General features: G+C 40.5%; 1 protein-coding gene across 3 annotated transcripts in view; it reads left to right on the top strand.

Moving 5' to 3' along the window:
* Positions 1-23,857, top strand: part of col5a1 (procollagen, type V, alpha 1) — a 78,234-nt gene that overhangs the window by 40,890 nt on the left and 13,487 nt on the right. For all 3 annotated transcript variants that reach the window (XM_010793820.1, XM_010793819.1, XM_010793817.1), the window contains 39 exons: positions 202-243; positions 1,205-1,267; positions 1,357-1,431; positions 3,362-3,454; positions 3,864-3,920; positions 4,047-4,100; positions 4,546-4,599; positions 4,731-4,784; positions 4,888-4,941; positions 5,054-5,107; positions 5,344-5,388; positions 6,053-6,106; positions 6,636-6,680; positions 7,690-7,743; positions 7,830-7,874; positions 8,547-8,600; positions 9,480-9,524; positions 9,710-9,763; positions 10,707-10,751; positions 11,118-11,171; positions 13,698-13,805; positions 15,107-15,160; positions 15,590-15,643; positions 16,371-16,415; positions 17,078-17,131; positions 17,213-17,257; positions 17,790-17,843; positions 17,951-18,004; positions 18,094-18,147; positions 18,953-19,060; positions 19,497-19,586; positions 20,113-20,166; positions 20,403-20,510; positions 20,882-20,989; positions 22,005-22,058; positions 22,198-22,251; positions 22,675-22,782; positions 22,871-22,924; positions 23,035-23,142. In XM_010793820.1, coding sequence (XP_010792122.1) covers positions 202-243; positions 1,205-1,267; positions 1,357-1,431; positions 3,362-3,454; positions 3,864-3,920; positions 4,047-4,100; positions 4,546-4,599; positions 4,731-4,784; positions 4,888-4,941; positions 5,054-5,107; positions 5,344-5,388; positions 6,053-6,106; positions 6,636-6,680; positions 7,690-7,743; positions 7,830-7,874; positions 8,547-8,600; positions 9,480-9,524; positions 9,710-9,763; positions 10,707-10,751; positions 11,118-11,171; positions 13,698-13,805; positions 15,107-15,160; positions 15,590-15,643; positions 16,371-16,415; positions 17,078-17,131; positions 17,213-17,257; positions 17,790-17,843; positions 17,951-18,004; positions 18,094-18,147; positions 18,953-19,060; positions 19,497-19,586; positions 20,113-20,166; positions 20,403-20,510; positions 20,882-20,989; positions 22,005-22,058; positions 22,198-22,251; positions 22,675-22,782; positions 22,871-22,924; positions 23,035-23,142 — 2,463 coding nt within the window. The remainder of the gene's footprint in view (positions 1-201; positions 244-1,204; positions 1,268-1,356; positions 1,432-3,361; positions 3,455-3,863; positions 3,921-4,046; positions 4,101-4,545; positions 4,600-4,730; positions 4,785-4,887; positions 4,942-5,053; positions 5,108-5,343; positions 5,389-6,052; positions 6,107-6,635; positions 6,681-7,689; positions 7,744-7,829; positions 7,875-8,546; positions 8,601-9,479; positions 9,525-9,709; positions 9,764-10,706; positions 10,752-11,117; positions 11,172-13,697; positions 13,806-15,106; positions 15,161-15,589; positions 15,644-16,370; positions 16,416-17,077; positions 17,132-17,212; positions 17,258-17,789; positions 17,844-17,950; positions 18,005-18,093; positions 18,148-18,952; positions 19,061-19,496; positions 19,587-20,112; positions 20,167-20,402; positions 20,511-20,881; positions 20,990-22,004; positions 22,059-22,197; positions 22,252-22,674; positions 22,783-22,870; positions 22,925-23,034; positions 23,143-23,857) is intronic.

Genomic DNA, 23,857 nt, shown 5'->3' with positions numbered 1-23,857 from the left:
AGGCAGGAATGTGCATCAAGGTTGACTCCAGACATAGAACGTTGATAGGAAGGTGTTGGGACATGCATTCATGTAGAGTTTAAGCACAGCTTTGTGTTAATGAAGTCAGAATTACGCCTGTGTGTGCACCTGCAGATCGCTGCACACACAGGAGATTGTTGCGGGGACTCTTGACTAATGATTTCTCTGCTTGTGTTTCAGGGAATGTTGGTGGAGGGCCCGTCTGGGCCTGAAGGGCCAACAGTAAGTCAACCTGTCTCTCCTTTACTTCCTCTCATCTTCTATTCCTGTCCTCATCATGTCATTTGTCTGTGTAATCTCTGTTTATAAATGTATCTGACATTGTGGATTGGCAATAATCTGGCACAGTACATTTCATGACACAGGGGTAACCAAGTAACCAATTAAATACATTGCAAAACTATAAGCAAGGACATGTATTGTATGAAACTATCATAGAATAAAGAAAACACCATAATATGCATACAATCTAATTTATTATTTATATTTATTAAATCTGTGGGATTGCATTTGCATTAATCAGAGCGCCTTGAATCCAACATTATAGCACTAAATAATGTAAATAAAATGAGTGAGAAAAATGTCTTGAAGGAATCAAAGGCAAAGAATTGAGTACCGTAAATTAACCATGTAAACAGACAGCATTACAACGATACATATAATATATGTGTTACTATTAATATCAAATGAATGCAATGTTTTTGTGAATCCAACAAATCACATAAACATTCTAATACTCCAGTTTACCAATATGTTCTTACACAATCCGTTCTTCTAAAATGCAAGTGTTCATGCTTTGCTGTGAAGATCCTGGCTGTCTGATGTAATGCAAAGGGAGTGGCCAACACAAGTCCCCTGAAGAGAAGTGGACTTGCCCAGATGTGGAAGAACTCAATTATTTATCCAGGACCGTTTTTACAGACACAGTTGCTCTTGACACCCTGCAGATGGAGTCCCACGGAGTCCAGCCATTCAAGTGCGAAGCTTAAGACAAATAAAGAGCTCCTCACGAAGAATTTACAACTCCACAAGCTGTCCCATATTGCCTCATGCATTCCTTTCCCCATGTGTGACCACTTTGCCAGATAAAGGGGAGGACTTTTAGTGCAGCAAACATCCCTGTTCTTTTGTGATGCATTATGTATATGATGTGTGTGAAATTCGTTTTTTTTTCTTGACATAGGGCCTCCCCGGGCCCCCAGGTTCTTCTGGCCAACCAGGCAGTTCTGGAGATTCTGGAGAGAGGGTGTGTTAAATAAAGCTCTACAATACAGAAACTAACCATATTTCTGTCTTAGTGCTTGAACTCATGTTTGTGTCATTTTTCCGACAAAGGGTCCTCCTGGTCGTGCTGGTCTTTCCGGTGCTGATGGTCTGCCCGGACCCCCTGGTACCGTCCTTATGCTGCCTGTAAGTAGATAACCATGGAGGAAGAGGAAGTGATGTGCGCTTTCATGTTCTCCCCCACTTTAAAGCATTCACCATGTGGCTTTATGGAGTCGTTCAGCCGTGTTCAAAGCCAAGTGTGATGTATCATTCTCTGTTTTATCAATAACCCTGACATGTAGTTTACACAGTGCAGAGGAATGAAGGGGGTTTCCTTCGAAACCGTCTTTGATTAGCCTGGCCCTTACAAATATTTTGTAATGCAATCTGTGCTTTAGCAGCCCCTAGTGGCAGGTTGAGTAACAGATGTCGCCCCTCCCATCATCTGGAGTGATCACGTTCAGATGTTTTGACCTAATAAACTTGAATCTGCATATTGAGATAAGATATACTTTATTGATCCCAAATTGGGATTTTTTTTGGAACAGCAAGATGTTAAAACAAGGCATTGCAAATAAAAAAGTAGAAAAATAAACAAACATAAAATAGAAACATCTCAAACAGAAAATAAAACAGAGCTTAAGAGTAAAATATATACAAGTTGAACCTGACAGATAGACATCTGTGAAATAAACACTATCAACTTACAGCAAAAATGAAAGGACTTAATTTAGTTTGAACTTATTTAAGAATTGAAGATGTCCTTCCATTAAGTTGTGTGGATACAGACAGGAAGCAAAGTCACGCTGTCGCTTCTCTCTGTAGCTTCAGCTGCGTGCTATGATTCGACCGCAACACTTATCCTGCTTACAACTTCCTGCGCTGTCTACCTTTCCCCCGTTGTTTTCCTTGTATTTGGACGATGTGTGATGCTGCTGCTGCTGTTGGATCTGATGAGTCGTACAGATGTGAGGCTGTGGTTTCAGGGGTCTTCAGAGCCGAGGGAGCTCTGTCTGGACAGGAACTGGTTCTGGTGTATCCACTGGCAGAGAGCTTGTAACCTGATCCCTGAGCCCCGAGTCTAATGGGAAACATGCATTGTTGTTTCACCCTCTTCTCACCAGAGAACTTTTTGGCTCTGTGTTCAAATCATATGTTCTTGCTTAAACAATCCATAATATAGTGATGCATCTTCTCTTTATTTTCCTGTTGATAGTCCGCTCCAGCATGAGGTGGTGTTGTGTGAAAAACATAACTTGGTTCCAATCGGAGTGTTTTTCTCTATCCCTGGCCGCACTAGTCAACAATTTGATGTAGCAGAACATTTTGTTCAAGGCTCAAAGATGCAAAGGAATGTCGGGGGAAAAGAAATGCAAATTAGTTGGGGAATGATAAAAAAAAGCTGAAGAGAAAAATAATATAAGACATGCTCACAGATTGGAAGGCAGGAAAAGAGCTGCATATATTTGATTGTGACTGAGATAGCGAAGGAAAGGGCCAATATTTAATCAAACTCAGCAGAAATGTTGACAGAAAGCAATAAACTGTGGGCTTTGCTCAATACTTGAAAAGTAACTGAAGACATTTGGTTCATGATGGCTGAGCTGCAGTACATCTGACTGAGCGCTGTTTTGAATAACTGTTTCTACTTGCTTATTGGTTGCCGTGTTTCTGCACAGATTCACTGTTGTGTTGCTGTGCGTCTGCAAACTAACAGCCTCCGTACTCTGCTGTGTAACCCAGCACGAGATGCCTTTCCCAAGCGAACCATTATTGGACCATAAACCTGGATATTCAACTATGGTGCAATGGCGTCGTTTCACCACCAGATGCCAGCATAATTCGAAGCTTGTGGCCTTTATTGGTGCTGGTTTGACAGCTGGAGGCTAATGCTCACTTTCACATCTGTTGCATGGTTTTAAGATGGGGACAAAGAAAAGTGTTGTTTTTGGGAATACAAATCAAATTGTTATATTGTTGCATTGTTTCTTATTTTCACCAGCTTTTACTTTTGTTTTGCTGGTTCATATTTTGAATGCAACAAATTCTAACAAATCTTTGTTTCCCTCCATAGTTCAGAATGAGTTCTGGTGGTGACTCCGGACAGAAGGGCCCTGCTGTGTCAGCACAGGAGTCCCAGATGCAAGCCATCATGCAGCAGGCTAGGGTAACTGTTTACACATAATATATCAATGCTAAATTGTATATTCACCAATCTTGCTTCTCCTGTTGAAATATGTCTTACTTTTCATGTTGTTTGTGAATTTTATAATGTTTTTTCTAGCCATATTTATTTTTGTTTCTATAGTTATGGCATAAATCCTTGCTACCCCTTCATTATTATCAAGTTTGTTATGTCATTGATATATTTTATACTCTGTGGTTGCTTACAAGCATGCATCATTTATACAACATTGTTCACAAGGGACAGACACAAATATAACTACAGCACACCCACTCACATGCAAATGAGTAACTGCACGTTACAAATAGATACACTGCAGCTTTCCTTCTGTTATCCTTTATTTATTCCTTTTATATATTTTGTATCTCATTGTTTTCCTCTCTGTGTTCAGCTGGCTATGCGCGGCCCTACAGGTCCCATGGGTTTGACTGGCAGGTCCGGCCCTCTGGTACGTGTTTCAGAGACAAACTCAGACTCAAAATCATGAATAGTAATCAACAGTTTGTAGCTTTGTAGTGTTGAAAACTTGTGTGAGTTTAATATCAATTCAATCGTCTATTGCTTTTCTCCACAGGGTCCTCCCGGGGACTCAGGCATGAAGGGAGAGTCTGGAGACTCAGGTCCTCAGGTATGAGATGTAAAAATGCAAAAACATGTCAACCTAAACACATTTTTAAACTGTTGTGGTATGGCATTAGTTCTAAACAGATACAAATGCAACTTTTATTTTTTTAACTTTGATATTTCTAAGCATGGGTTTAAGGGTGTAAGATAAGATAAGATTTGATCCCAAATTGGGAAACATATCGGCTTTAATACTTAAAATACCCATTTAATAATACACGTATATAATATTGTGTAATTGCACCTTTTAAAATGTTGGAGACAAAACACATAATAAACAAAATTGAAGAGTAATTGGATCTTTTTATCAAACAATTTCTAAAGATAATGCTATATTTGAATTTCTTCTTAAAGTTTTTTGCCATCAGTATCGTGCAATCAAAGTCTGATATTGTGACAGTCCTTACCTTTGAACACTTCTGAGTTATAAATACATGTGTTTGTTTCAGGGACCACGTGGACCCTTGGGATCCTCTGGACCCTCTGGAAAGCCTGGCAGAAGGGTGAGCTGAAGTAGAAAAGCATGCAGCATATGAATATCTAATGCACATTTTGTCGTGCCGATTCAAAAGGCATATTCTAGTCCTCACCCTCTTTCAACAGAGCAGTTTTGTAACCGTTGTTCTTTTCACAGGGTCGTTCTGGAGCCGACGGTGCCAGGGGCATGCCGGGACAGTCTGGAACCAAGGTACTGTGTCGCCGACACTTCAGTATCTCCTGACGCCAGTTTGAAAGTGTGTTTTTGAAGCCTGTACAAGACGTATGGCACCTGACTTGTCTTTGCTCTTCAGGGAGACCGAGGCTTTGATGGTCTTTCCGGACTTCCTGGTGAAAAAGGACACAGAGTAAGTTCTTTTGTGGTGCTATTAAAGTGTGTTTTTTTGGAAGAAGTGCACATGTGTGTGTGTATTTGTTTCGACATGTGCCACTGTTACATCTAAGTGTTTGTTGTTGTAGGGTGAATCTGGACCCTCTGGACCTCATGGTGGTCCTGGAGAGGATGGAGAAAGGGTAAGACAAAAAAAAATTACAATTTCCCACATCTTTTATCACTAAATCTTTTACTTTCATATATATTTGTGTCTCTCTTATCCCCGGCTGAAGCAACATAATCCCCTTCTTTCCCGCCTTTTCTCCTTGTAACTTCCCATTATCTTTCCCTCCTCGTAACACACACACCCTCACTTTATTTCCATTGTCATTCAGTGTCTGTTCCACGTTCTGACCCGCTCCTCTCTCTTTCCCAGGGAGATGATGGAGAGATCGGGCCCCGGGGACTTCCTGGCGAATCAGTGAGTGATCGCGCATATTACTGAGAGACAGCGTGATAGAGCTGAGAGGGCCCGCTCTCATCATGTCATTGTGTTAGCGAACAGTCAAACGACATAATGATGTCATCTGTCATCTGCGGACTGCAACCGTTGTTCATATTCATATAAATGGAGATTTTCTTTAGCTTGATATGGATGCAAAGTGTAGATGAGGCTTTGGAGGTGTGAAAAGCAAGCAGCTCACATCAAGCTTGTTATAATAGCCTCCCACACTCTCAGGATATTCCCCATGGAGGGAGAGGAAGGAGAAAACACCAGAAAGCCCCCTGATATCTGCTGCTATGACTTACTTCGTCCACCAGGGTGTGCTACATTTGTTTGAATTCACACTGACAGGAAAATAGGTCTTGTTAGGTAACTGTAGCTGGGAGGCAAAGAACATAAATCCAATGTTTGATAGGAGAGCTGTGGGGAATACATGTGTAGTAAAGTAAAAAAAAAAAAAAGCTTTCAGCATCCCTCACAATCTGACGAGGTAAAATATCCTCAAGGACATTTGCGAAGTCAGGTTGTTTCCCGCAGTATGATTTTGAAACTTGATTTAGCTTAGCGTGCTTAATAATTCATGAGTTCCTTCACAGGTGTGATATTCTTAATCTCATTTCCTTCCTTGTTTTTCTCCTAGGGGCCCCGCGGCTTGCTCGGACCAAAAGGACCTCAGGGACCCTCTGGACCCCCTGTGAGTCCCCGTACCCTTTTCACATTCGTGCTATTACAATAGTGTTGAGAAAGCAGAATATATATTATTTGACCATCTTATAGAACAAAAGACACTGCAAACACCCACAGGGAAATACAAAACTCAATATATTTCAGACAGCGAACACAAAGAGCAGAATCTGTTATTGAGTTTAACTCCGGCATATCAGACAAATGTGTACAGCGGAGCAAACCTAATGTTTATATCGTCTCAACTGATTTAATCTAGCATGGACAGTGCACATCAATCAAGTAGCTTATTGGAAGTGATATGCCTGCGCAGGATGCAGAAATCTAACATTTAAAAGTTTACTCTCAAATTCATAGAGTGCAAAAGCAAATCTACTGTGTTTTTTTAATATTTGGAGCTTGCATTGGGGGTTTTTCTGACTAAAAGTACGTTTTATCAGCTGAAAGTGCACCGAAATACAAACCTATTCTGTATAAAACTAATATTCTGGCCTTCCCATATATTTGACTGAATGGCGTTTTCCTCTCCTCTGCTGCAGGGTGTTACTGGAATGGATGGACAACCTGGACCCAAAGGAAACATCGTAAGTGAAATTAAATCGATTGCAAATATTTAGTGTCAGGCATTCTCTATTTCCCAGGTAAAACCACAAAACACAACACACACACGATTAGGCATGAAATGACTTGAAAAGCTCATGTCATGAAAGTATTTGTAATTCATGATATCATTCTGATAATCAACAACACATTCTTACAATAGCAATTAAACAGAGATCACTTTACCTTACACACATACCCCAAATATCAAATATTCTCAATGCATCATTACACACATCTTTTTAGTTCTATCCTCCTTTTTTTTATTTAAATAATACTCTCACTTCTTTACAACATCTTACATATTTCCCTTTTTTTATCCTTAAATCCCCATTATTGGTTCCCCTCTCTCTCTTTATTCCAAATACACTTACGTATTGACATACATATACAAATAAGGCGAATTACAACATGCCTCTATACAAACACGTTCGGAAATGATTGTTGTTTTTCTCTTTCGTTCTCACTAACTCACACACACCCGCCTACACCAGTGCAATCAGAGGATACTCAGCAGATAATGAAGAATAGGCCGGGTGTGTTTGGATCCATTTGAGCAGTCCACCCCGACCACTTGTATTATCCCGGGTCAATTTATTTTAGCGGCAGACTTAATGAGAGAGCACCAGGCGGAGCAGCTCGTCTGTTCTGGGAATGCTCCAACTAGCTGGAGATGGAGCATCCACAGCTTTCCCGGACCTAACATAATTGATTGCCATTTATCTGAGAGGGCATTTGTCTGTGTGTGTTTGTGTTCAGCAGTGTCTGTCATTTGGGAATGCAGGTGTGAGCTGCTGTTTAGGTATAAGAGGGTAATAATGCTCTGATGCACTGCTGGACAGCTTCTGATTTATATCAGCCGAAAGCAGCATTTCCCTTTTAATTAACCATATGGAGCAACAAATCACTCTTACCGTCACATGGGAGAACAAATAAATGAATCAATCTTTGTGTTTGTAATGAGATTTCTAAAATAACCGTTGTTTTCTTCAGGGACCTCAAGGAGAACCAGGACCTTCTGGACAGCAAGGAAACCCAGGAACCATGGTTAGTGACGAACAGGTTGTTTGCCACTTGAGTTTTCTCTTATTCATAACATCAAATGTTCTGAGCACTTTGTGTCCTCTCCACAGGGTCTTGCAGGGCCCCAAGGAGCCATCGGACCCCCAGGAGACAAGGTAAGATACCGTATGACGTAATCACTATAGAACAATCACATTTTGTGTAACATGCCATTTCTGCAGCGGAATATTGACTGCCAGCTGGATAAAATGTCAATAAACACAGCATCCAAATCTACAAAATTGCATGAATTGGTGTCATTCATTTACATGGAGCTGAATGCCAAGTTATTCAGTTCCAAAATGCTTATCACAATATTATGCAAATGCATCCCCCCCCCCCCATCCCCAATGTAGGACCAAATAGTGCCGAGTTGACAGCGCACACAGATTTTTAATCCTGATATATTTTTTATCCAATTTCAGCTAAATAATATTTGCCTGTTTATGTGGAGGGCTTTCCGTTTATTATTGAGCTGTTGGACTTTGTAAATGAATAATGTAGGTCTTTTCTGATTATAAATGAAATACTGGAAGGCGGTAGTATTTGATGAGACAAAACTATAATTGAATAAAGGGTTGTTTATGAAGTAATCATTGTGTTAGCATGTTGACATTAGCATTTAGCTCACTACAACACTCTAATACAGCCTCACAGAGCTGCTTGACTGTGGAACTCAGTCTGGTTCTTTTCAGACGTTTATAATGCCTCTAACCTTTTGATTTCTTGGTGTTGTGTTACTCTGTGGTGTCTTACTGCCCTAAAGGTTTCTCCTGTCTTCTTATTAGGGACCTTTCGGGAAACCAGGCTTGCCAGGAATGCCAGGAGCTGACGGCCCACCGGTGAGTCCAAACATCTCTGCCTTTTTTTAACATTTACATTTGCCATAACTGTAGGAATCAACGCTTTCAAAGCAGAACATGTTTAAAAAGCTCTCAAAACACACTGAGATATGGATTTTTCTTAGACGTGTGTGATACAACCCGCCCTCAATCACTCTCTTCCCATCTTTGCTCAGGCAGCACAGACACACCTGCACTAATGGCAGGTGTGTCTCAAAGGCATTCGGTGGCAGCAAAAAGAGAGGCTGTGAAATGTGAATAACTAAAGAAAAATAGATAGGGATTTGGTGAAGGAGAGTGAGAAGAGATGTTGGACTGCAGACCCTTTACAATGTCCCCCGGCCCTTTAATGGCTTTCAGAGTCTTTTTGGAGTGGAAATAGCTCGGCCATTTACACACTCATCTTTTTGTATTCCTCCATTTGTTGCATCTTGAATCAACCGCAGTATTCTTTCACTCAGTTTCAATGCTCCCTCCATGCCCCTTCTTTATGTCCTCTCTTGTATCCCTTCCCCCGCCCTCTATAACGTCACTAAAAACCCTTCTGAGGCTTTGCAGAGCCTTTCTGTCTCGTGTGAATAAAACCAATTTCCTTCAATTTTTCCTCTTCTTCTTTTTACCGGACATCCAAACATGAGTGTACTGTATGTGCTTCCTATTATTTGAAATCCCAAAACGGCAATTGTTGGCTTTTAGTGCCCAGTAATAACCGGTAGTGCTAATGACACTTCCCAACAAAGTCTTTTTTCAGTTCCATACATCCTGCAAAGTTTTACAACGTTACCCTTCTTTTATAGTGATAACTAATGTGTTGTAGTATTTATGGTGGTAATTATCTAATTATGAGATGCAATAATGTGCTTTGTAAATCATTCACAGGGTCACCCTGGAAAGGAAGGGCCTAACGGAGAGAAAGGACACTTGGTAAGTGATTTTCTTTAGTAGCTTGCATTGGTTATTTTGTTAATGTTTTTTTACTTTATTTCCCCTTCTATTATCCTATTGTAGAATCATTTACATGAAACATTCAGCATTAATGTTGATAACTTAATGTGTGTACTGCATGCGCATGTTTGCTACAAGCTCTTTCTAACCCCCTCTCTCCGCAGGGCCCTGCTGGCCCTCAAGGACCCCTTGGTTATCCCGGGCCCCGAGGTGTGAAGGTGAGATGAATTTCAACCACTAATAAAATCATTTGTAATTATCATCAGGTCATTCTGCCTGGCAATTAACAACTGTTATGGGTCTAATGTTGCCCATTATCTTATAGAAACCTTTCTGAGAAATACAGAACTTTATAACTTCCGAGGTTGTCCAACAATTTAGTGTGATTTTGTAGAAAGCTGCTAAAAAATTAAAAGCCCTAGTTTACTGATTAACTTCCTGTCTAGATGTCTAGAATAGAATGGCCTCTGCTTTTGTCAAACAGGTCGTGATAATGCAAAGGATAAGACTTGAAAGTCATCTTTTCAGATCTTGCATCCCTTTGCTTGCACAAGGTGCTGCTAGGGTTAGTCACAGGGCTGATGGCGGCTCAAGGCCCTCGTCCCTTCATCAGTAGCTGCCTGATAAAACCAAGACAAAAGAAATCCCATCAAATAAAATCTTGGCTTGGACTGATCCAGTCATTTATTCCTCCGCTGAGAGAGGGGATCACAAGAGTGGCTTGACTTTTAGCTAAAGGTCCCACAGTTACATGGCTGATGTCTGAAGTGTCTGGGAAGATAAGATGAAGGGTCAAGAAAAGTAGTGAGTATTTGTAATGCATAAAACACATCTCAATGCATCAATTACATAATATCCCCCTTCATAGCACCCTTGTTCGACACATTAAAGAGAAAAAAAGATCCTTTCCGTCAGACTTCAATCACTTAGCAGCTGTGATTCAGAAAGAATAACTGTTAACATCACATTGGTGAATATCTTCCTCGCTCATGGTGGGACTAAATGCTAGTCTCCATTGTATTTCCTTAACATTACTGTAACCAGGCAAGAACTTAAGAACTCATTTTCATTCCCAATGGCAGCCTGAATCAATTGAACCCTTGCATTTTGTCTAACATGCACCTTTCCCACCTGTAACATCTTTCTGTTCTTGCATCACAGGGAGCCGACGGTGTCCGCGGTCTGAAAGGACACAAGGGTGGAAAGGTGAGAGAGCTCAGACCTATTGGCTTTACGTCTTGGAACGTGTCTGTGTGAAAGAAATAGACCAGTGATGTCAGAGAAATGTTTGAATAATACATTTGTAGTGAGTCTTGCATGGAGTGTTTCATACTAATGGTAATCTCAATGAAATCCTGTGTAACTATTGCTGGTACAGAAGAAAAGAAAGGATATATACGGTTTCTATGGCAACAGGGGATCTTGCCAAGACTCTGCATCTGTGTTGGTGTGCTTGTCTTTGAGTGTGTGTCTGCATATTCACACAAATGGTTGAAACACCTGTGTTATCCCATTATATCCCATCCCTTTATTACATCCTAACCCATTCGTCTCTTCCATTCTCTTACCCAGGGAGAAGATGGATTCCCCGGCTTCAAGGGAGATTTGGGAATCAAGGGCGACAGGGTAAGGCTTCCTTGTTTGTAATGTACTCAGCAGTATCTGTCAATCACTTCTAGAGCGTTGGAAGCATCATTCAAATGAATCAAAGTGGCAGTTCTAGTGTTACCAAGTGGTGTTTGTGTTGTTGCCGCTACTGCAAAGACAATCAGATTGCTTTCTGTTGTCCTCTAGCTACAGACCACACAGAACACACTGCATTAGTGCTGAAGCAAACTACAAACAGAGGCGTTGATGACATATTTGCTGTCTGTTGATTTCTATGTAAACAAGTACGGTAGATCGATCTACTAGTTTGTGGACCATGCAAATTAAGAAACAATCATGAAAACCCATGTCTAAGTAATATGATAATGGTAGCATAAAACACATGGCAGTATTAATAGGCTGCATGTTTTTAAACCTGTTACTACTGTACAAGTAAATAGGATTAAAAAAAAATCTTCTTTATTCCTACGTCAACGTGGATGTTATATACTTATCCAGGGCTTTTATTGTGAAAGGTTGCTGGCTACATAGAGGCAGGGAGGATTGCATAATGAAAACTTGTGAGGTGTTTTGTATAGTGTCATTTTAAAGGGGCCCTATCATGCCTTTTGGTGGTTTTCCCTTTCTTCTAGTTATATAGGTTTTTGTGCATGTTAATGGTCTGCAAAGGCTAAAATCCCAGTGAGTTTTCTCTTCATTGGGCTCCTTTGATTACTTCCATAATATAGTGTCATCGTTATGTAAATCTTGCTTCTATTGGCTAGCGCTGCAACGCATTGTAAATGATAGGCTAAGGGGCGGGACATCTCTAAGCGGTTGACCAATCACAACAGAGCTGGCAAGCTAACTAATCAAAGCAGACAAAATTAGAGGCATAACATACAAATATCAACCTGAAAATGAGCAAATAGGGGCCTTTTAACATTTACTTCAAGTAAAAATTGGTGTATTGCTACATCAGATGAATGACACTAATGTAACTTCAGCACTCTACGTTGTTTCCTGGGTTTAGTTTTGTTTGGGGCCACCTTTACCTGAGTGAAAGCACCCCATGGGATTTTTAGCCCCTTACGGCCTAACCCTCTGTGACTCCTGTGGAATTGTGGGTAATGAGCAAACATAAGGTGTTGCTCCCATTGCCAGCTGTTAGCCAGTGTGTTTACGTGAGCAGTTTCCAATTCCACTTCTATCACCTCTTTCAAATAAGTCTTCACCTCGGCAGCTTTTAGAGAAAAGCACACATTTGAAAGGTGTACATAGGAACGGTTTCCTCCCCCAAACTGCATTATGGATTTACAATGTCAAGTAGTCGGGAAACAGTCTCTTACAGTGAGAAACATGAATGGCTCCGACCAAACTTCAAACATCAACCCCCACAATCCCCGACCAGGCTTTATAACTGAGCATAGAGAGGAAGGAGAAATCAATGGCACTCTAAATCTTCAAACCTGCAAAAGGGACTCGGGGCTCCAGCCTGTTTTAATCTGGAGATGTAGCAGATCCAGATGAAAGCAAGGATTTGAGAAGGCACTCTATTCTGGAGGAGATACACATGGACCAGAATCTAAATGGCTTATTTGAAAACATGCCTATGAAAAGTGTGTGTGTTCAATTCAAAGGGTTCTCTTTGATGAGCTTACAAGTGTGAGTCAAGTACAGTTTGCTTGATGTCGTTTTATGTGCACTAGTGTGTGTGGAACTTCCCACCAGGCTTTATACTAGTCCATATTAACTGGATACCTTTCACACAGCACTGGGTCTCCGCAGCAGCGACTGGTTGTCAGAGCCAGTTTGTGCTTTGTTATTTAGCGGGTGTCCTGCTATAAGGGGAGCAGGGTTATAGAGTGAGGATAATAGGGTGGCTAAATGCTTTTAGAGGCAGGCAGCAAGGAACAATCCTCGACTATACTCTACCAGGAGTTTTAAAACAAAGACCTGGGTTATATCTGGGATAGACTTGTTTGTTTTCAAATAAAAAGTTGCCCTTATAATACAAATGTGATGAAATGACAATACTGTTAATGACATCACAAAAGTCAGGTTTCACAAGTATGTCTCCATATGTATTCATTTTTGGAATAAAGGTTACTGAGCATGATTGATTGACAGTGCACACGCAAAAGGCAGGATAGAGAAAAGGTTCTAGTCAAGGCAATGATTTAAATATTAAAATAAATAAATACAAAATCCCAAATATTACAAGATAACATTTAAGTATTTTAAAGTATGTGTTTAGACTTAAACCATACCTATTTTTTATATTTTTAATAACTTTACTTTAACATTTATTTTTAAAATATATATTATATATATTTTTTATTAATTAATATAATACATTTAATTAATCTTATTTATGTGTTAATTTATCTATCTATTTATTTATGTATATTGTTATTTCTTTTTTATATTTTTTAATTCTTAAATTGAGCAACTGTAAAGCAATTCCCCCAAGATAAATAAACTATTCTGATTATGGTGAAACTGATTGAATATTTAAGGCATGTAAATGTAATATTTTGCTTTTGCACTTGCTGTAATTTCCAGGGAGAGCTCGGCCCAGGAGGACCCAGAGGAGAGGACGGTCCCGAGGGTCCCAAGGGTCGCTCAGGTCTCTTAGGAGATTCTGGTCCTCTCGGCCCATCTGGTGAAAAGGTAAGGTCTTCAGTTTGACTTCCAAAACCAGGTCTCAATGCTTTAATGTGTCACTGCCTGATCAAAAACACGTAGTCGTTTGTATCATCAGTCATGTTTGATCTAGAAGGATCTCTCAGCAAGGCTAAACAAGGAGAATAGTTATTCTGATCGTTCTCTTCTGAACAGATCAGAAAGGATTGAGCTCTTATTCTTATTGTTCAATTGAACACTGAGTATGTATTGCTGACAATACCTCAGATTTGGTAAAATAATAAATACATTGTAATTTTTCTCTGGAGGGTGCAGCCTCTTCTTTTGCTAAAGCCTTAAAATGAGCTTGAACAGTGGAGCACCTACGAGACTCTGCCAACAAACTCCTACACAATCTGATTCAGAAAGTCATTAGCCGAAGTTTTAAGGTTCAACAGTTACTACAATCATGTGTTTATTGTCCTTAAAGCCTAGAGTACTTGTTCCTAATCTGAATAGAATTTTCATTATGGTGGCTAACACTGCATCTAACACGAGTTTCACAGCAGAGTCATTTGCATATTTGATTGGAGCGTGCACAGCAGGCAACATTCAAACACTGAGCAGGCTCTAATACAGGCTGCTGTGTTAGCAGGTGTTCTTATCTTAATGTGGTTTATAGGATAACACTACTATTGTACTTACAGTCAAAGCTGTGCATTTGTAATATATTGCAGTCTGTTTGCTTTGCATTTAGTATGCTGGCTTATCAGAACAACAGTGAATAGAAATACTACTAATGATGGTTTGAGTTTACATAACTGATAAACCATCGAAAATGAAAAATATTACAAGTAAAAGGTCACATTCATATCAAATGTCATATACAGGCATATATATCTCTAGTTTCAGAATCAGAACCAGGTTGATTACCAAGTAGTTTTACACATATAAGAAAATAGTTTTGGTATAAACTAAAGTACAAATAAGTTGTAAAAAATGAGAACTCTTATAAAAAAAGGTTTTTATAAATATTAAAAAATAAAGAAAAATTGAAATATCCACAGAAATATAAATGTACAAAAAAACAGACAATTCAAATATAACACATTATTTAATATTATAATTATAGCAATATTTGATAAAAATATATACCGGTAATAGTACATTTAGTAATTCATATTTGCATCACAAGAATAAACTATTAGACATAATGCACCCTGTACCATTTCATAAAATAACGGAAAAAGAGACGGAGCTTTCTAATGAATCCCACAACTTATCAAATAAGCAATGCTTAATGTTTTTCAAGTTATCTAAAATCACATGTTTTTCTTTCTCATTCCCAGGGTAAACTCGGAGTTCCCGGACTCCCCGGATACCCAGGAAGACAAGGACCAAAGGTAATTACACACATGTATTCCTCAAAGATATTGCCATTAGTTCACCGTTATGAGTTAACTGTAATTTAAAACAATAATGAGAAGGGACACAATGTAATTGGCCAAAGTGTCACTATACCCGAATGTCGGAAAGGGAATGAAATATTCATACGTGTTCATGTGTGTCTGCTCCGCTGAACTGTTGACGGCTCATCCTTCAGTCTGACAGGCTTGAAGCTCTCTGATCAAACACACACAGGGATTTGAAAATGCCTTTTGCTCTCAGCGCTCTGCTCCTGATATGACATCAATAAAACACTGCTCTGATTTATTGTGCACCCCACCTCCTGTTGCAGTTAATATATCCGGGATATATCAGGGAATAAACAAGTGATATAATATATAAGGTTTGTCTCTCAAAGTATTAATTACTTGTTTTCTCTCACTCAGGGATCTCAAGGTTTCCAAGGATTCCCAGGAGCCAACGGAGAGAAAGGAGCTCGGGTATGTCAAATAGCTTTTTATTATTCTTCTCATTCGCTCAAGGGTAGGATCAATACGGCCGTAGGGCTGGAGACAGGCTCCTGTCCCGGCTCCAGACCTATCAATCCAGAGTAAGTTGCAATGCTCTAACATAAAGATTTTTACCAAGGGCAGAAAGACAATTGCATTCCTTCTTCTTTACCACTTACACAACTCATTTCCAACCACAGAAAGCATTGTTTATTACTTTGCGGCGCTTGAGCAATGTTTCATTTTCTTTGTCTAAGGGATGGGCCATTAGCTTGCCTGCAAGAGTAATGGTTTGCCCCCACAAGCGGAGTGGGCCACATAAAGCTTTTCATCTTCACCAAACATTTGTGAAGTTTATGAGACCGCGCTCCCGGACAGAACGGGATAATAGTCCCATTAACATATTTTTCACAGCACTTTATTGAAACTTTAAAGATATCATTGTTTTTCTCATTAAAGTTTTATGCAGCTGCTGTCATTGCAATAATTATATTGTGCATTAGGGTTGAATAAAATGTACTTTTCTGAAGTTGAAATGAATTTCTACGGTAATTTTTAAACTTAATGATAATATCTGAGCTTCTGAAATTGCACAAATCTGTTGAAATCTGTTTGCAAATGTTCACCGTCTGCTGGGGTTGGATTTATTCTTCTTGAGGATGCAGCCTCCTAATGATGGGACTCCTTTGATCGTTGTGTGTGTTCTGCGTGTCCACAGGGATTGGCAGGGAAGTCTGGCCCACGCGGACAGAGGGGACCAACGGTAAGTCTTACTCAGCAGACTCCTGCTTGTATACAGATGGCAGGCTTGGCACCTGAGAGAAAAGGGAAGTTCAACCTGGGCAGGCTTAAGGGAAATCCACCCAGATTTAAAGGTCACCTATTACGCAAAATCCACTTTTTCATGTCTTTTATAAATAAATATGTGTAGCAAGTGTGTTTAGAGACACAAGTTTCAGGAAAAAAGATTCTCTCTCTTTTGTCCTGATCCGTTTATATCTAAATCCTACCTGAAATTGAGCTGATCAGATTTGGCCACTTTGTGATGTCACAGCTGTATTTTAGCCAATAACCAACCAAGGTAACCTTACCACCTGAATCTCTCCCTAGAGCACCATTGTGTTTCTTTTAACCAATCACTTCTCAGAGGGGTGTGGCCAGCAGCAGCTCATTAGCATTTAAAGCTACAGACACCGAATAAGCACTTTTGAAACAGGGCTGAAACAGAGGGGATTATGGGATGCTACAATGATCTGTTTGGTGTTTCAGCCAAACACTTCAGAGAAATGTTTTGTATATATCTATATACCTTTAATATATTGTTGAAAAATAGTATAATGAGGGACCATTAAATGTGAACAACCAATTTCATGTCACAAATAAGACCCTTTTTATGATTTTAATCACCTTTGTTTTGTTCCCAAGGGGCCTCGAGGAGAGAGAGGAGCAAGGGGACCAACAGGAAAGAATGGACCAAAGGTGCGTCAAATATTTCTCTGACTCTTTCTTGCAAACACTGTAGAACAAGTTCACCACTAACTCTTTATTTTGTCTCTTCAGGGTACCTCAGGAAATGACGGCCCACCAGGACCTCTTGGCGAGAGGGTAAGTTCATCACACTACACTTCCTTTAAAACATTTCATAATATTCCATTGTTACAAGTGACGATATTAAGACAATAGGACATTTCAACATGGAGTCTGTTTTTCTAGTCCAAAGACTTTTACTATTGAAAATGTAGCATATATCTCCTCACAGGCCGACATTCACACACAGCCCTGTCTCTGTCCGTGGGAAAGGGCTGTACTGAATGTCAGTTTTATTAAAGTTTTGAAGCCTGTTTTGAGCTTGAAAACATGAAGTTTTGAATGTCTATTAGTACGCCTACAGGTGCATGCCTCCCTTTGTGTGTGGCTGCAGGAAATGAAACCGTTTTCTCACCTCAGAATAAATGTTGTTTTTGAAGGTCTGAACGCCAACAGATATGGACTAAAGCTGAATGTTTAGATCAATAAAGACGTGCTGTGAATGTTGTTTCCCATTTCCTATTTCCCATTGTAATCCAGGGTAACTTTAGTCTCATAACATGAAGAGTCAACTGATTATTGACCAGGAGTCATTTGTCGTCTGTTTCAGGGTCTGCCAGGGCCTCAGGGACCAACAGGTTTCCCAGGACCAAAGGGCCCTCCTGTAAGTCCAAACTCATACACCACACACCACCATGCATACAAACCCATCATACCTTGTCCTTTTGTCTCTCTTAGATTGACATTCATATATGTGTTTGTATTTCTCAGGGACCCGCAGGAAAAGACGGACTGCCCGGACATCCTGGACAGAGAGGAGAGACTGTAAGTAATCTATTACTCAGCTCTTCATCTGTATTCAACCAGAGTCAGACATATGGGATGTAACTCTGTTTCTCTTCTATAATAAACAGGGATTCCAAGGCAAGACTGGCCCTCCTGGCCCCCCAGGTGTGGTTGGACCTCAGGTGAGTCACAGTCACTAACCATTGTGTTACTTCCTTACATGTAAGGTGGCATGTATAATAGCAAATATGTATCTGTTTTTATGTTAAAACAACTGTTCAGAGACTCGTTATAAATCATAATGAAATAAATACTTCACCCACAAAATGACCTTTAAGAAAACTTTAAGAAACGGTGAACTCAGAATGCAAAAGCAGCCACAAAACGATATCAAGACATCATTTTACAAACTTTTCTTGCAGCTTTTTCCACTCAGATGTATTTAGTCGCATGGTTAGCATTTCCCTAACACATGCATTTTTGCTAAACCTCACAACTGAATACCCTTTAGACTTGCACAGATAAGTAGCCTTCCTTTGCAAGCCTAAGATTCTGAGTTTATGCAAGTGTTTAAACAGTGAGGTTTAAGCAGTTTTTCAGACCAAAAGAACAACAATTTGTCCTTATTGCACATAACTTAATTGTTGTTTATCCTCTTTCATATTAGCAACGGGGTCTTCATCCATTATTCAGTAGCTTTGAACAGACTTTCCCTCCCAGCCTCTCTGCTAATGCCAGCTGAGAACATTGATAATAACGGAGCTGTATGTGGCCTTAATGACAAGTAGGCCTCCCACACAGCAAATGCTCCGCTTCTCCACGCCGTGTTTTGTAATAAATGGAGAAATTGTAACATATTTTTTAAACCGAATTGCTGATTTTTTTCACAGTGTTCCTCTAGCTGTAGTTTCTCTGCTTCACACCTCCTCTTTAACTTGGATTAAAAGCTGTAGTGTCTCTGATTACAACTTTATTTTTTTATTATAGGGACCAACAGGTGAGACTGGACCAATGGGAGATCGCGGTCATCCTGGACCCCCAGGCCCACCTGGTGAGCAGGGTCTACCTGGATCTGCAGGAAAGGAAGGAGCCAAGGTAAATCCTGAAACAGCACCCAATCATACCTATCATTGGTTCCAAAACCAATCTGTTTGTTTTTTCTACACTAATTGTAATGTCATTTGGAACGGACAATCACATCATTAATACATTGTTTGGGTGTATTTAGTATGTGTTAGTGGGGGATAGGGTAACTTGTGTTAGTCTCACTGTAGATGTTTTGTAGGTTGTTAATTCTGACTGTATAATGCATTTTCTTTATTAGGACAGCGTGTTAGTTAAAATACATTTTAATTAACATTTAAATACCACCTGTTTATCATCTGGGCCTCTATTCTCAAGTTTAAAATAGCTTATCAGGGTTTCTCATTTTGCATAGATGCATTATGTCTTGAGTTTTAATGAATAAAACTGATATAATACTCAAACACTGCATAATACAGTATTAAATTCATTGTGCTCTCCTCCACAGGGTGACCCCGGTCCTGCTGGCCCACTCGGTAAGGATGGCCCTCCTGGACTCAGAGGTTTCCCCGGAGAGAGAGGTCTGCCCGGCCCTGTGGTGAGTATTCTCCTCTGCTCAGCACAAAAGCATCCCACGGTTCCAATACCTCTCACAGCTTGGTTATTGCATAATAGTTCTGGACTATTAAGTCGCTGTGAGACTGTGGTTAACTTGAAGAATCAGACATGCTATCACATCCCTGAGTGGGCTACAGAAGAGGAACAGTGTGCTCCAGGCTGTTTACTTCTTTAATTTGTTATATCTATTCTAACTCAACAAAGTCCTGGTTGTTATGCAATTCACACAATCTTCCTACAGCCAACTTGTTAGAATGAAATCCATGGCCAGAGCAGCCTTTTATTTGTAGGACGAAGAAATGATGCGTCCCACCTGTTCCTGTGAAATATAAAAGATGTTCGCAGCAGTTGTAGTAAACAACTCGTCTCCACTTTGGGGACTATAGGAGGTTTTCCACCTCACGCTGAGCCTGTTTGAAGATAGGGAGTCCAGTGTGAGGCAGGATGTGTGCTTCCCCAACAGATGTGTTTGTTTTCTGAAGCCTTCACTTGATTTTGTTCTGCAGGGGGCTCATGGCCTGAAAGGAAGCGAAGGACCCCATGGCCCACCTGGACCCGCTGTGAGTACAATTTACTGCATCTGCATCCTCCGTTGTCACTCTCATCCCTCACCTTCCATATTCTGTCTCTGGGAATTGTCTTCATGACAAAGTTCCCACCCTCAATTGTTCCAGGCTCTTACATAATATCAAACCATGCAGCTTCTTACATAATGGAGTCCTCACCTATACGTGTCTAATGCTTAGACTCCTGGTTGTCTAGGATGTTTTCTGATGTATTTCATATTTTCTGGTAGGGTTCTCCTGGTGAGCGCGGCCCTGCTGGCCCAGCCGGACCTACAGGTCTGCCTGGACGTTCCGGACCCCAGGGACCCCCGGGGCCTTCCGGAGAGAAAGGAGGACCCGTAAGAGCCTCACATAAGAGATTGCTGCAAAATACAGGCCACATTAAACACTATACTAAGACATGAACTTAGTCATTTTATCTTAGCGTGATATATAGGATAGTGTTTACCTGTATGTTTGTTTACATAAATGCGAGTATAAATTAACTACAGTACAGAGTATTTGGCATTCAATTAGGAACTTTAGTTCAAGAACATGAGTTTTTTTCAGCAATGAGTTGAAAAGCAGTTGTATTATCATCATATCAGATTCATAAAAAGGTCCTGAAATGACGAAAATATAGTTTATTCTAATTAGTTCTCGACATTACGAAAACGAAAGTAGTTCCATTTTACAGATGAAACATGTCTTAACACTCTTATATATTTAGGGAGAGAAAGGACCTCAAGGCCCAGCTGGAAGAGATGGTATTCAGGGACCTGTGGGTCTGCCCGGCCCTGGAGGACCTCCTGGACCCCCCGGAGAGGACGGAGACAAGGTGGGTTACTTGTTTTGCCATCAACTTCAAGAGAAATATGATAACATCCAGAAAGCTGTGTGTGTTTGTGTGTTCCCTAACCACCTTACAAAGATACTGAGCCAGGTATCTTCTTGTCTCCATCGCTGTGACCTTAAACGCTCTAATGGGAATTTGTCTGACAGGGTTTGCATCGATCAGCGGATCTTTAAAAAGGCGATGCTGCCTTGTTGCAGCTTTGTACTTCTCTGCAAACAAAATAAAGACAGAGGAGAGGGAAGGCATTTTGTAGCAATGACTGCCTTTGTGAAAGTGACCCTTTAGTATTCAGAAGTGAGGACGACTCTTTATCCCCTCCAAAAACATTTGCAGGAAAATGAGCCAGAGAGGCTCAGAGGATAATCTCTTATCCTTTGAAGAATGCTTCAGTTCTTAACTGGCCTTACACCAGTCCTCACGGAGCGGACGGACACAGATAGAGGGGGTTTGCCATGCAGATAAATAGGATCTTGCGAGCTACTGTTTACACACTTTCTCATTATCAGTCCTGTCTACTGGGAACGGACAACTCCAAGGCCTTTGTTTTAAGACTAATACTGAGAGCATTGTCTGACTCACAAACCAAAAGTGAATGCCTTTGACTTTGGCAGATATTAACATTACTTCTCCAAACACCCACAGCATGTGGAGGCTTTGAAAGAGTGCTGTAAAGTTCTTCACTCCAGGTTTAGCTGGGACTAATTATCTATTCTGTTCTGGCTTCTAGTGGTGCCATCGTGATAAGCACCCCTTCAGGTGTGAACTATATTTGTCAGAGAAACAGAGATGTATTTAAAATATCCATAGACAGATTTCTAAATAAAAGATGAACAGGAGGGGGTATAATGAGTGTAGGTTATTATTTATTTATCTGTTTCTGCTTTTTTTATGATAATTCAACATAATTGTCACTTTTGTAATCTTCTTGTCACTTGTGTATTACCTTAGGTAAAGTGTATCCGTCTTCGTTTCACACTGTGATCATGTCATTTCACAGGGAGAGCTTGGAGAGTCCGGCCAGAAAGGAGGCAAGGGTGACAAAGGAGAGCATGTAAGTTGTTCCAGAACTTGTAAATACATTGTTTATTATTCAATTTACTTCCTGAGATTTTACGTCTGATTTGTTTTTACTTGGAGTTCATGTCTAGTTGTGGAGAGTGTGTCTTTAATGTGTTCCTTCACCTCTGCAGGGCCCACCTGGTCCCACCGGCCCTCAAGGACCTGTTGGAGCACCCGGTCCAGCTGTAAGTACTTCAATATAATAGCTTGGCAGAAACATAACAAAACAGGAAAAGTAATGGAATTGTAAATAAGTGACATTATTGACAGTATATGGAAAACAACTCTAGTTACTGTTTTAACTTAAGAGAACTGGAAACACTCTTAATCTCTGAATTAAGATGAACACTTTCAGCAAGAGCACTTATCTTTGAATCATAAATACGAAAGAGAAGATATGCCCATATTGCATGCAGCGAGTAAAATCAGAGGGCTCCAAAGAGAAACATTGCCCTTGTGTCGGACAATGATGCAACTTAAAAATACACCATAATTACCTTTCCTGTTCAACAATAGTTTGCAGTTGTTGTTCAGATCAGTAAGGGCCTCAACTACTGCATCTGCAACCCTGGTACCTCCTGACTGTTTTCATCCGTCTCGTTGTGCAGGGTGCGGATGGAGAGCCCGGTCCCAGAGGTCAGCAGGGTCTGTTTGGTCAGAAGGGAGATGAAGGATCCAGAGGGTTCCCCGGACCTCCAGGTCCAGTTGGTCTGCAGGTGTGGACTGCAATGAAACATATAATGTATGCTCATTGTTAACATTGAGTGAGGCAATATAAGTAAACCCTCTCTCCACACTCCGCAGGGCTTGCCTGGTCCCCCCGGTGAGAAAGGTGAAACTGGAGACGTTGGTCAAATGGTAAGTGTATATAAAGCAGAGACAATGTAATTATTTAACACATCACATAACCTACAGTTTGCATGGGAAGTGTCTTTACTCATTAGACCTTAACCTCTCTTTGTTTGTAGGGTCCACCCGGTCCACCTGGTCCCAGAGGCCCCTCAGGACCCCCAGGAGCTGACGGCCCTCAGGGACCTCCCGGTGGCATTGGAAACCCTGGCTCTGTTGGAGAAAAGGTAAACTCTTATTCTGTGTATAGTTGGATGGAAAAGGTTCTGATTGATCAGTTACAGCACAGTAGCATAATGCTATTTTTTTATTGGCAGGATTCTTCTTCTATACTTGGTGTAAACACAGACATCTCCACATTCATATAACCTCCTTTCAGTTGTGTTGTGATAATTATTAAATATGTTGTCTTATTTGTTTACCAAAACTGCTTTGTGCACATAATTACACACATAAGTTAGAATTGAATTGTCTCCTGGAACATTGTTTCAACTCAAAAAGCAGCATCGCCCACTCAGGTTCATATTTGGAGTGCTGAGCAGTCAGTGCTGTAACTCTGCTACCTCGCCTCCTGGAGAAGAACAGTGTGTGCTCTGAGAAGACTCAAACTATATATTATGTTGTATAAAGTGGATAGAAGCAGCTGCTGTGATGATCCATCATGGAGGTCCACTCAGCCCGCTGAAATGTACTGTTTCAATTGACAACATATCCATTGTGCTACAGCGTTTTTGTTCCAGATGGCACCTCTGGTCTTGTTCCAAAATAACTGAGTGTCTCTCTAGATGTGAAGTAAAGCCTATGCCATTATCTCAGAGAGGCAGACAACACAACAAAGATCCCCGGGTTGGCTTAGTATCTGAGACCACTAAAGCTCATGGTGGTGTACCCATCTCTCATGGTAGAGCCCCATTAGATCGATATGATCCATTTATTATCCGG

Source organism: Notothenia coriiceps, unplaced genomic scaffold (assembly GCF_000735185.1).
Source record: "Notothenia coriiceps isolate Sejong01 unplaced genomic scaffold, NC01 NC01_scaffold00037244, whole genome shotgun sequence".
Lineage (NCBI taxonomy): Eukaryota > Metazoa > Chordata > Actinopteri > Perciformes > Nototheniidae > Notothenia > Notothenia coriiceps.
This window is presented reverse-complemented; position numbering and strand designations above follow the sequence as displayed.